Source organism: Aethalodelphis obliquidens, unplaced genomic scaffold, assembly GCF_003676395.1.
Source record: "Aethalodelphis obliquidens isolate GAN/ISIS:26980383/991018 unplaced genomic scaffold, ASM367639v1 scaffold43, whole genome shotgun sequence".
In the NCBI taxonomy this organism is placed as follows: domain Eukaryota; kingdom Metazoa; phylum Chordata; class Mammalia; order Artiodactyla; family Delphinidae; genus Aethalodelphis; species Aethalodelphis obliquidens.
The window spans coordinates 6,117,001-6,129,064 of NW_020837987.1; the positions used below are offsets into that span (position 1 = coordinate 6,117,001).

The 12,064-nt window shown below is 41.9% G+C and overlaps 2 protein-coding genes across 4 annotated transcripts in view; one reads left to right on the plus strand and one right to left on the minus strand.

Annotated features, from left to right (window-relative positions):
* The window catches only part of ZNF567 (zinc finger protein 567), a 28,173-nt gene extending 24,058 nt beyond the window's left edge, over positions 1 to 4,115 (minus strand). The window contains exons 1-2 of one of the 2 annotated variants that reach the window (XM_027078907.1): positions 3,865 to 4,115; positions 1,768 to 1,841 (exon numbers count right to left, since the gene is read on the minus strand). In XM_027078907.1, the coding sequence (XP_026934708.1) occupies positions 1,768 to 1,776 (9 nt within the window). In that variant the 5' untranslated portion in view covers positions 1,777 to 1,841; positions 3,865 to 4,115. The remainder of the gene's footprint in view (positions 1 to 1,767; positions 1,842 to 3,864) is intronic. The other variant, XM_027078906.1, reaches the window with a different exon arrangement.
* Positions 4,116 to 5,671: 1,556 nt separating this feature from the next.
* Positions 5,672 to 12,064, plus strand: part of ZNF461 (zinc finger protein 461) — a 38,963-nt gene continuing 32,570 nt past the window's right edge. Inside the window, exon 1 of one of the 2 annotated variants that reach the window (XM_027078917.1) lies at positions 5,672 to 5,936. The gene's annotated coding sequence lies outside the window, so the exon portion shown is untranslated. The remainder of the gene's footprint in view (positions 5,937 to 12,064) is intronic. The other variant, XM_027078915.1, reaches the window with a different exon arrangement.

Below are 12,064 nucleotides of genomic sequence, written 5' to 3' on the forward strand. Positions count from 1 at the left end.
ACCCACAACAGAGATTTAGCATTAAAATTATTTGAGCATCATTAGAATAACAGTGGTAGATTGTGAATAAGAACAGGAGACTATACAGTGAAAAGAACCAATACAGAATCTGGAGAACACCAGTATTTAAGAGGTCCAATATATACAATGGAATATTACTCAGCCATAAAAAAGAACAAAATAATGCCATTTGTAGCAACATGGATGAACCTAAAGATTGTCACACTGAGAGAAGTCAGACACAGAAAGACAAGTATCATATGATATCGCTTATATGTGGAACCTAAAAAAAAGGGTACAAATGAACTTATTTACAAAACAGAAGTAGAGTCACAGATACAGAAAATAAACTTATGGTTACCAGGGGATAAAGCAGGGAGGGATAAATTGGGAGATTAGGACTGACATATACACACTACTATACATAAAATAACTAATAAGAACCTACTGGGGCTTCCCTGGTGGCGCAGTGGTTGAGAGTCCGCCTGCCGATGCAGGGGACACGGGTTCGTGCCCCAGTCCGGGAGGATCCCACATGCCGCGGAGCGGCTGGGCCTGTGAGCCATGGTTGCTGAGCCTGTGCGTCCGGAGCCTGTGCTCCGCAACGGGAGAGGCCACAACAGTGGGAGGCCCGCGTACCGCTAAAAAAAAAAAAAAAAAAAAAAAACCTACTGTATAGAACAGGGAACTCTACTCAGTACTCTGTAATGGCCTATATGGGAAAAGAATCTAAAAAAAAGAGTGGACATATATATGTATATGTATAACTGATTCACTTTGCTGTACACCTGAAACTAACACAACATTGTAAACCAACTATACTCCAATAAAAATTAAAAAAAAAAAAAGAGGTCCAAGCATAAAGATGAATTTTCTGAAAGAAAGAACCAGAATAATGTCTTTGAAATCAAGAGCAGACTATTTCATGAGTTACACTTTTAGTTCAGTATGGTGATCTAAGTATATTCATTTACTTCCTTGCATGTGAACATAAAATTAGAAGAAACTGAAAAATAGGAATAAATCTATAACACATACCACAGATTTTTAGGAATTATTAGCAGCTATGAGCAGAACTCAAGGATCCGAGAGGAGAAATACAGGATTCTTGGTTTTTGCATAATCTGCCAAAGCATAGCTCTAGTCTCAAAGCCTCAAGACAGGACTTCTTGCCACTTAACTAATAGCAATCTATCAATTCCATCTCCATCTTGACTGTTTTTATCTTTTTTTTTGTTTTTTGCGGTACGAGGGCCTCCCACCGCCACGACCCCTCCCGTTGCAGAGCACAGGCTCCGGACGCGCAGGCCCAGTGGCCATGGCCCACGGTCCCAGCCATTCCGAGCCATGTGGGATTCTCCCGCACCAGGGCACGAACCCGCGTCCCCTGCATCGGCAGGCGGACCCCCAACGACTGCACCACCAGGGAAGCCCCTGTTTTTATCTTTGCAAGACAGGTTCATGAAGTAATATATTCTCATTTAATTTGAGGAAATGCATTTTTGTTCTAGCACTGCTTCTGGAAGAACACTGAGAAAAGATGTTGAATGATTATACCCACTTAATGTGTGAACACTGCTTAAAATTAGAAGGAGCACTCGTGGAAGGTAAAAGCTTATCTGACCAATATGGGAACAAGTGGGGACTGCTTTCAGGAAGGGGAAGATAAACAGGAGGATTTTAGTACAAGAAAGGGAAATGCTCAAATATTCTTAAAAACAACAACAAAAAACTATTTCAGAAAGGAGAAAGGAACCATCATCTCACCTGAGCCATGGTTTTGAGATCTGCAAGAGATGACCAGTCTTCCTTTGGGCTCCTCTTTAGAAAAGGGGCGGTTCCTAAGAAGGCAAAAGCAAGATGAAAAGAAGCCACATGCCACTACACATGCTTTTAAGCTCTCTTATGACTTACGACTCAAGATTGACTCCATTTCCCTTGCTTTGGTGCTTGTTCACTCTATATATTCCACACCAATATGGGGGGAGAATAAGCTAGACAAAAATTTTATCCCCAAAGCCAGAGATACAGGCTCCTGGGGTAATGGGTTAGATTTTGGGCAAGGCCCCACCTCTCTAGAACTATCTTTTCTCTCCTAACCTGCCTATTATTATTAACTACTTCCAAGCTGTTCTCCATTAAGGCTCTACCATTTATATCATGACCAGCAATACGTGAAAATTCTTGTCACCCCATACCCTCATGAGTACCACGGATACAAACTTCCTGATGCTTACCAAGGTATACACTGTGATTCTAGTTCTTATTTTTCTTATTATGAGAGAAGATAAGCTTCTATTCACAATGTTTAAAAAGCACCTTAATTTCTGTTTGTTTTTTAAATAAAAGCCAGGCCATGCCAGGCAGCAAATTCCCCACGGCAGCCACCACCGCCATCCATCTTTAGTTTCTTGTCTGTGAAAGGTCTCAATTTTTTCACTTTTCTATTAACTTAATTTTATTTTCTGGATTGATATTAGATCTTTTTTAAAGGAAGGAAATTAATTCTATAATTACTTAAAATATTTTTTATAGTTTTTCTTTATCATACACTTTATTTCCTTTATATATTTGAGTGTATCTGGACTTTGTATTTAGTTCCACTGATCTGTTCATTTAATTGCCAGGATTACTCTGCAGTTATTACAGTTTTAAAACATATTTTAGGGGCTTCCCTGGTGGCGCAGTGGTTGAGAATCCACCTGCCAATGCAGGGGACACGGGTTCATGCCCTGGTCTGGGAAGATCCCACATGCCGTGGAGTGGCTGGGCCTGTGAACCATGGCCGCTGAGCCTACACGTCTGGAGCCTGTCCTCCGCAACAGGACAGGCCAAAACAGTGAGAGGTCCGCGTACCGCAAACAAACAAACATGTTTTAGTATCAGGTAGGCTTACTTCCCCCTTCATTATTTTTCTTTAACAATTTTTGTCTTGTTCATTTTCTCCTAAGAACTTCAGAAAGTTTAAAAATTTTACTGAAATTTTAATGAAACTCCATGAAATGTTAGGGAGTTTTGACAATTTATCATGTGTCCCTGGTCCTTTTATTTAAGTCTTTAATTTTTGAGTCCCATCAAAAATTTTTTTATACATCATGCTGTCTTTTGTATCTTGTATTTTGATGGCCACTGGCAACTTTCCATAGTTTTTTGATGCATATATACACATACGCACAGACACATATATGAAACCTGTTGATTTGTTAATGTCTTTTCTAGCAAACCTCTGAGTTTTCTAACTGTTGTCATTGTTTCGAACAGGACGGTAACTTAGAAATTTTTCTGCTTCAGACTCAGATGTCCCAAAGATGATAGGCAAAACAATCTTTCAATTGTCCCTCATTCTAAGATAAAGTCTTGTAAAGTAGCTGACTGTAACGTTTTGCTACCATTAATTTACCTCCTACTTCGAGAGGCTGAGAAAAGGGAATGTCTCTTTAAGAGAGCAAATTATTTTTAGAACATAGTTTTCTAGGGGTAAGAAAAGTAGGTGCTTCTCACTCCCTTATAATAAACAAGGGGCTCCTCAGACACTGATGCCACTATAAATCAAAGTGGTGAGAGAATTTGGGGGGGAAACGTACATGTTTCCAGGATTTGGGCAGTGGTGGGGGGGAGCAGGGTGGTGGTGACTAAAGTGGCTAGCTATCACCTGAGCTCCAGATGGAACCCACGGATGAAGCATGCCTAGGTTGGTTTGGATCCTGTCCAAGAGGACTGATGGGAGAGAACAAGACCTACCAGAGTAGGTGGGCCACTGCATGCCAAGAGGAGGCATCTAGAGAAGTGGCCATGCCCATGAAAAGGGAACTGTATTTGGAAGTTCCCAGTAGTGGGGTCTCTCAGAAGGTAAATATGACTTACACTAAATTATAACGGTACCAGTCATGTTAGCCTCTTCTTGTCCCTGACTTTTCTTTTCCAGCTCCCAATCCATTCCAGCTGCAGACTATCAATCTAGAGGGAGTAAAGAGGGGACAAAATAGAGGTTGAGGAATTAGAGAAGAAACTGATCATGTTTTTTTTAGCGCAGCAGACTTCCAACAGGAGGGAGAGTTTTTGCTTTTAAAACAAGTTAGTGTGGGAGGGAGGGAGACGCAAGAGGGAAGAGATATAGGAACATATGTATATGTATAACTGATTCACTTTGTTATAAAGCAGAAACTAACACACCATTGTAAAGCAACTATACTCCAATAAAGATGTAAAAAAAAAAACAAAACAAAACAAGTTAGTGGGACTTCCGTGGTGGCACAGTGGTTAAGAATCCACCTGCCAATGCAGGGGACATAGGTTTGAGCCCTGGTCCAGGAAGATCCCACATGCCGCAGAGCTACTAAGCTCTAGTGCCACGACTGAGCCGGCGTGCCACAGCTACTGATGCCCGTGTGCCTAGAGCCCGTGCTCTGCCACAGAGAAGCCACCACAATGAGAAGCCCGCGCACCGCAACGAAGAGTAGCCCCCGCTCGCCGCAACTAGAGAAAGCCCACACACAGCGACGAAGACCCAATGCAGCCAAAAATAAATAAATAAATTTATTTTTAAAAATAAATAAAATAAAATTAAAAAAAATTTAGAAGTATTGATTTCTACAGTGAATACTTTATTCAGCTAAATGAGACTGATCTTGTGTTTAAATGTTCAACAAATTTTTTATCTTCATAATGACTGAAGAAATTATTGAAACTTTACTGTCCAGGAATTCACCCAAATAGAAATTCTGAGAGTAGAAGTTATGGGAGAAAGTTTTTTGTGTTCTCCTAATGATGTTCTACTTATGTCAACATACTGGTTATTAGTCAATATGGGGTTTCACAATATACAATTGTTCCATCTGAAAATTATTTTAATTTTACCTCCTCCTCTCCGTTTTTAAAATCTCTATTTTTTTCTACTTGTCTAATTGCCAGAGTCAAATTCTACAGGCATATAAAATGGACACTATTCAGACAATATAAACAATACATAGTACTTAACTAGTCTTGCATCTACTTTCTCAAATGCTCAATCTCAAATGCTCCATCTCAGTCACACAACGAGCCTGACACATTCCTAGTCACCGTGAATTGTGCAATTACTTGTGTGCCCAAATACTTCAAAATTTGACATATTCACAGTTATATCATCCACTACACAATCCCAATCCCATAGACACAATTCATGCATAATCTCTCAGAGCCCATTACATAATTCTACACAAAGCTGCAAAATTTTACTCACAAACCCCTTACTGTTGCCTCTCCAAAGTCGCATACAGTCTCAAACACAAATCTACTCGCACCTAATTTAAAAATTAGACACACGCAGAGACCCTCTCACTTTCATAAACAATAGGTTCCATAACGTTACACAGAGTAACACACGTTCCACACACACACACACACACACACACAAGACCAGGCACAAAAAGCTACACAAACAGAACGCCTGTGTGTGCCAGGCCGAGCTCACACCCGCCTCGGCGTTCCCAGCCCTGGCTCCCAGTTCCTTCCCCTGCCTAGGTTCTTGTTTCCCCCCTCGCTTTCCTCCCCGGCCTTCTCTCAGCCCAGGTTCTGTCTTCTTTCCTCGCTTTTCCCAGTCCTGGTTCCCACCTCCCTGCTCGGCAATCCCCACCGGGTACCACAATCACCAGCCTGCCCAGCGCCAGCAGGACCCACCAGGCTCACCTTCGCCTACTGGCCAGCCATCTGCGCTTGCGCACTCCAGCGCGGGCTCCACCTCCCAAGAGGCTCCGCGGCTCCTTCTTCGCCGCTGCGTCTCAGGCGCGCCTTCTCGACATCCGGGTTTTTGCGGCCTTGAACTACATTTCCCACAGCCCCTGGGCTGCTTTTGAAAAGAACTTTGATATTTGGTTCATCTCTGATTCCCTTCTGAGGTCCTCTCAGTCGTCGCGCTCCGAGTGGTAACCTGAGTCTGGGCACGGCAGGCACTCACGGTGAGGAAGCCCCCACCCTCTGGCGCACACAGGGCGTGTGGAGCCTGGAGCTCAGGCCTGTGTAGGCGTGTATAAGAGTGTGTGAGCGTTTGTGGCAGTAACGAGGCGGGGTGTGTGTGCGGTGATGAGGCCGTGTCTGGTGCAAGATGCGGGACCCTTTGGGTGACCGTGATCGGCTGTGATGTTGAGGTAGGTGACACTGTGGGGCTTGAGACTGCCCTTCAGAAGACGATGCTGTTGTTACCTAGTATGGTGGCAGAGGCTTTTAATTTTGTGACCGGGTGGGAGTTTGGTTGTGTCACGGGGTAGAGCTTCATTTCTGCAGTTCCGGTTTAACGTCGGGACTGAGGCGATCTGTTGAAGATCTCCCTGAGAGTGTATCTGTGCCTGTCAAGACGACGATGCCTGTATTAACCAGAGTTGCACTGAAGCACGGCCTGAGCTGCTTTTGTCAGCACTTCCACCTCCAGTGCCCAGACTCCAGTGCTTAACGCAAAAGTGGATATCAGTGGAGTGAGTGTTGCCTGCCTAGGGGCCAATTTTAGGTTCTATTGTTTCGTAGTATCTGTATCCTTTTATCACTGCTTTCTCTTTTCTCCCACTTTATAGCCAGGACACCAGCTGCAGAGAAACAGTCACAAAAAGGGGAGTCAGATATTTGAGTGGTGGGATAAAGGTTATATACAAGCAAGAAAGCACAAACCTGTTTTTGGAATGAGTTTTGGGGCTGGGAGTGTCCCTTAGGCAGAGTCCTAGGAAGACCTGTAGAGAGCCTAGGAGTAGGATTCCTTCCTCAGAGGATCTCTTTTGGGAGCTGAGGTCAAGTTCCATGTTTCAGAACCACATCATTTCCAAAGCTGTCTCCCCAGGAAACTTGCTGTGAACTTAGAGAAAGTTTCAGCTCTGGTTATCAGTGACCCTGGCCTTTCCCTTTGATACTAAGAAAGGTTAGTAGTACTCCCATCTCCCCTTTACTTCCATCTGAGTATGTGTGTGGTAGATGACTGAGCTTGGGTGGTGTTGAAGAATTTCTTCCAGTTTAGCCAGTTCATGCTCTAAGAAAGGTCTGGTGTCTCATGAGTCCTTACTCCCCTTCTGTTCACTCTTCCCCTGCAGTGCAGCTCTCTGAAAGAAAAGCCCTGGGGAAAGGAAAACGTTACAGAGCATATCTGAAAACCAAGCTCAAGGTCAGGGATTTTGTTGTTGTTATTCTCTTTGTTTTAGTTTTTCAGAAAAGGGAAGTATTTGCTCTCCTTCTCCTGAAATGGTTAGGTTACAATTAGGCAGGGCCTTGTGATGTACTTTGACTAATAAAATGTGGTGGTAGTGAGACTTTCAAGATAAAGCCTTAGGAGGTCTTGCAGCTTTTGCTCTTTCCCTCTTCCTGCCTTGAGACCACCAGGTACTAAAGGCTAAGACTAGCTTGCTTGAAGACAAAAGATCACTTGGAGACAGAGGCCAAGCTAACAACAACTGCCAGATGTTTCATTGAGACCATTTGGTCCATCCAGCCCCCACCAAGCCACCAGCTGGCTGCTGTCACATGAGTGAGATCAGCAGAAGCACCACTCAGCCAAGCCAAGCCCGAATTGCCAACCCCCGGAATGATGAGCTAATTAATGGTTTTGTTTTAAGCCACAAACTTTTGGGGGTGGTTACATAGCAATAGATAACTGAAACTGCTGTTTAAACTTCTAGACATTTTCTATCACCCTATACTGATACAATTGTATTGGTCAACCTGCTTTGTTAAGTGATTTCTCTACTGATGTTATACCTTGAAAATATTCCATATCCTAAATTTTCTACAACTTTGCATTTGTGTATCTAAGTGTTCTATTACATGGTTATTTTATAATTTATTTAACCAATAACTTTCCCGAGCAACTCCTTCTTCTTCCTGTCCAACTCCCACATCTTCACCAACTTTACATTCCCTTCCAGGACCTTAAGGGGAACATGGGTTCCTGTCATTTCAGGGGTATGTAGACTCAAGAATGTGGCATTGACTTCTGCTGAGTGTGTATAGATGACTCACCCCACTCAGAAGAATTTGTTCAATATAGGTGTGATATAGGACCAATGTACATTTATTTAACTAATAAACAGGGTCTCCCTGATTACAATATCTCTTTTCCATTTTCCAATTCAGAATCTGCATTCTGGAGTCATCTTAACTTTCATCAGTATGACTCATTGGGGAATGTGACTCTCTAGGGTGCTTAGCTATTTGAAGGATTGGTATGATTCCTGGAGATGGAAATGGGCATCTCTGCTGTGTTGTTTCAAAAGTGTCATCCTCCTAATACTTCAGGTTACTTTTTCAACTTCCTTTCTGCCTGATGACAAACGGAATGGTCTGAATTAACCACATCAGGCCTAAATCCCATTTCTTCTCCTATGTGCAGGTTTTATTATTAATTAATTAATTTATTTCCAAGGCAAATGTGGTTTCCTTGTTAGTTTCTAAGGCTAGTGGAGAGGTCGGCCAGCAAATCTGAGCCTAGTTGAGGGGCAACCAGTAAGAGGAATTCATTGTGTATAAAATCTTGGGAGTCAAGATTTAGGACCTTTAAGGTAGTATTTGAGTCACTAATTTGAAAGGCTTCATGTCTATGAAGAAAGTTCAGGCCTCTTAAGACAGAATTCAAACAACTACAACAATACACTCCATGTATTATATTCATATCTCCTATCATTTCTTTTGTTCTCAAAGAGGGAGGGATTAGCTCTATTATTTTTTTCTGATTATAAAATTAGATTCTTAATTCAGAAATTTGAAGAATACAGAAAAGCTTAAAGTAAAGCTCATCTAGAAACAGCTTATTTGTTCCAAATCATCTCACCTATTCCTCTGTGAATTAACACATGGATATAGCCATATAGGATTTTGAAATTCAAAACAGAATTATACTGTAATACTGTTTTGTCATCTATCTTCTTCATCTAACCTAATATAGTGAACAGCTTTTCATGTCATCAAATGACAAACTGTGTCATAATTTTTTGAGTATGCTGTTTGGATATACTATAACTTTTTAAACTGTTTCCCTATTGTAGGATATTTAAGTTCTTTCCAGCTTTTCCTCATTATTTTACAGTGTTTTACTGCACACTCCTTTTTGTGCACATGTGTAATTATATCTTTTTGACAGTCTCAGAAATATTGACAATGAGGCTTTCGTAGTTAAAACCTGCTTATACATCTTTATTAATTGCCCTGCTTAAACTTTCACCAATATACAACACAGTATGAGAGTGTCTAGTCTACTAATATAGGGCATCGTCAGTCTTTTAAATCTACCAATCTAGTGGAAATTGTTTAAATAAATTATGCATGCTCAGGTTTCACTCAATGTAATAAAATCTGGGCTTCTGGATAAAAGTCAGAATTGAAAGAGAACTGGTTTTGTAGTTAAAGAAATGTGGATTCAAAACATAGATCTGCCATTTATTGATCATGAATGATTTCTTTCTTTTTTAATTTAAAACATGGTTACATTTTTGGTTGTTTCAAGTCTTAGTTGTGGCCCGCGGGATCTTTTGTTGTGGTTCATGGGCTCTTCGTTGCAGCGCGCAGTCTTCTCTCTAGTTGTGGCGCTCTGTAGTTGTGGTGCGCAGGCGCTCTAGTTGTGGTGCGTGGGCTCCAGAGCATGTGGGCTCAGTAGTAGTGTGCGGGGTCTCTAGTTGTGGCAGGCGGGCTTAGTAGTTGTGGCACACAGGCTTAGTTGCCCCACCGCATGTGGGATTGACCAGGGATCCCCAACCAGGGATCGAACCTGTGTACCCTGCATTGGAAGGAGGATTCTTAACCACTGGACCACCAGGGTAGTCCCAGGAATGATTTCTTTTCCTTTCTTTTTAATAAGACTTTTGCACAATATAGAGCCCAGACCTTAAAATCCTAGCCTGGTGATTTATTTTATAAGCCCATACAACCACCATTTGATAAAGATAAAGAAACTTTTCAACATCCCAGAAGGCTCCCTTCATGTCTCTTCCCAATCAGTACACCTCAAAGTTAACATTATTTTGATGTCTATCACAGTAGATTCGTTTTGTCTGGGTTTTTTTTTTTTGCGGTATGTGGGCCTCTCACTGTTGTGGCCTCTCCCGTTGCGGAGCACAGGCTCCGGATGCGCTGGCTCAGCGGCCGTGGCTCACGGGCCCAGCTGCTCCGCGGCATGTGGGATCCTCCTGGACCGGGGCACGAACCCGTGTCCCCTGCATCGGCAGGCGGACTCTCAACCACTGCGCCACCAGGGAAGCCCTGTTTTGTCTGGTTTTTGAACTTTGTATAAGTGGAATCATACAGTAGGTTCTTTTGTGTCTGGCCTCTTTTACTCAATATAGTGTCTATAATAGCATGACTCTACATATGTGATAAAATTGCATAGAACCAAGTATACACAGAAACACAGATACAAATGAGTGCATGTAAAACTGGCAAAATGTGAAGAAGTACTGTGTATTATATCAATGTAAATATCCTGGTCATGATTTTTTTTTTTTTTTTACAAGAAGTTAACATTGAGGGAAACTGGGTGAAGTTTATGTGGGATCTCTCTATATTATTTCTTACAACTACATATAAATCTACAATGATCTCAAAATAAAAAGTTAAAATATAAATACATAGCTGGGACAAGCAGTTTGCCATTTGGAAAAAAAAATTATATCCATACCTCACATCCTGTCACAAGAATAAACTCTAAATAGATCAGGGAGGTAAACATAAAAATATGAAACAATATAGGTCCTAGAAGAAAGCATTGATGAATTCCAGTTTAACCTCCGGGTAAGGAAGAACTTTCTCATTATGACTCAGAAAATAAATGCAGTAAAAGAAAATATTGAGGGGCTTCCCTGGTGGTGCAGTGGTTGAGAGTCCGCCTGCCGATGCAGGGGACACGGGTTCGTGCCCCAGTCCAGGAAGATCCCACATGCCGCGGAGCGGCTGGGCCCGTGAGCCATGGCCACTGAGCCTGCATGCCTGGAGCCTGTGCTCCGCAACGGGAGAGGCCACAACAGTGAGAAGCCCATGTACCGCAAAAAAAAAAAAAAAGAAAATATTGAAAATTTTGAAATATTCAAAGATTTGACTATAATTAAAAACACATAAAATCAAAAGACAACTTACAAATAAATATCTTTATCACAGATAAAGGGCTAATACTCCTGTATTAGTTTAATAGGACTGCCATAAACAGAATACAACAGACTGGGTGGCTTAAACAACGGAAATTAATTTTCTCACAGTTCTGGAGGATGGAGGGCCAAGATCAACAAGTTGGCAGCTCTGGTTTCTCCTGAGGTATCTTCTTGGGTTGCACATGGCTACCTTCTCACTGTGTCCTCATATGGCCTTTTCTCCTACACACCCATCCATGGTATGTCTCTCTATATGTCCTAATCTCCTCTTATAAGGACACTAGTTAGATTGGATTAGGGCCTATCCTATCAGCCTCATTTTAACTTAATTACCTCCTTAAAGGCCCCATCTTCAAATACAGTCACTTTCTAAAGTACTGGGAATTAGGAATTCAACATTAGATTCAGCTTAAAGTTCTGATTCTTCATATCAGCTGAACTTTTACCTGCAATGGCATCTCTCTTTCTGGAGCTGGTTTACTCACTGCTTTCTCTACCATTCAGGGCTATCTCCTTTTCTCCAATGAGGAAATCACATCTGGCTTAGCGATATAAAGTGCTATATATAGAAAAAGGTGTGGGACTTGGGTCTGTGGTGGTGATGTCAATCAAGGAAGAGGAAGAGAAAGGCCAGAGGAAGATAAGATCACCTTAGGTGTCAAGAAAATGAAGCCTCAGTAAAAACAAAACGCAGTTATTTCTTTCCAGTTATACAAATGTCAGATCAGTTCTTCAAAGGCTCTCCAGAGATTTCCTCCAGAAGGAAAATACTTCCAGCAGGCAGATTATAAACAATCAGGGGAAATACTCTAAACTGGCAAAACCAGACTCCAACATCACATCCTTGTGGTTACATCCCTCCAAGCAGAGTTCAGGCACTTACTTTCCACCTGGGAGAACTTGATGGACATCTTCAGAAGCAACAGTCCTGCAAATGACAAAAACACTCCAACTCTAAAAAGCCTAGTCCCACATGA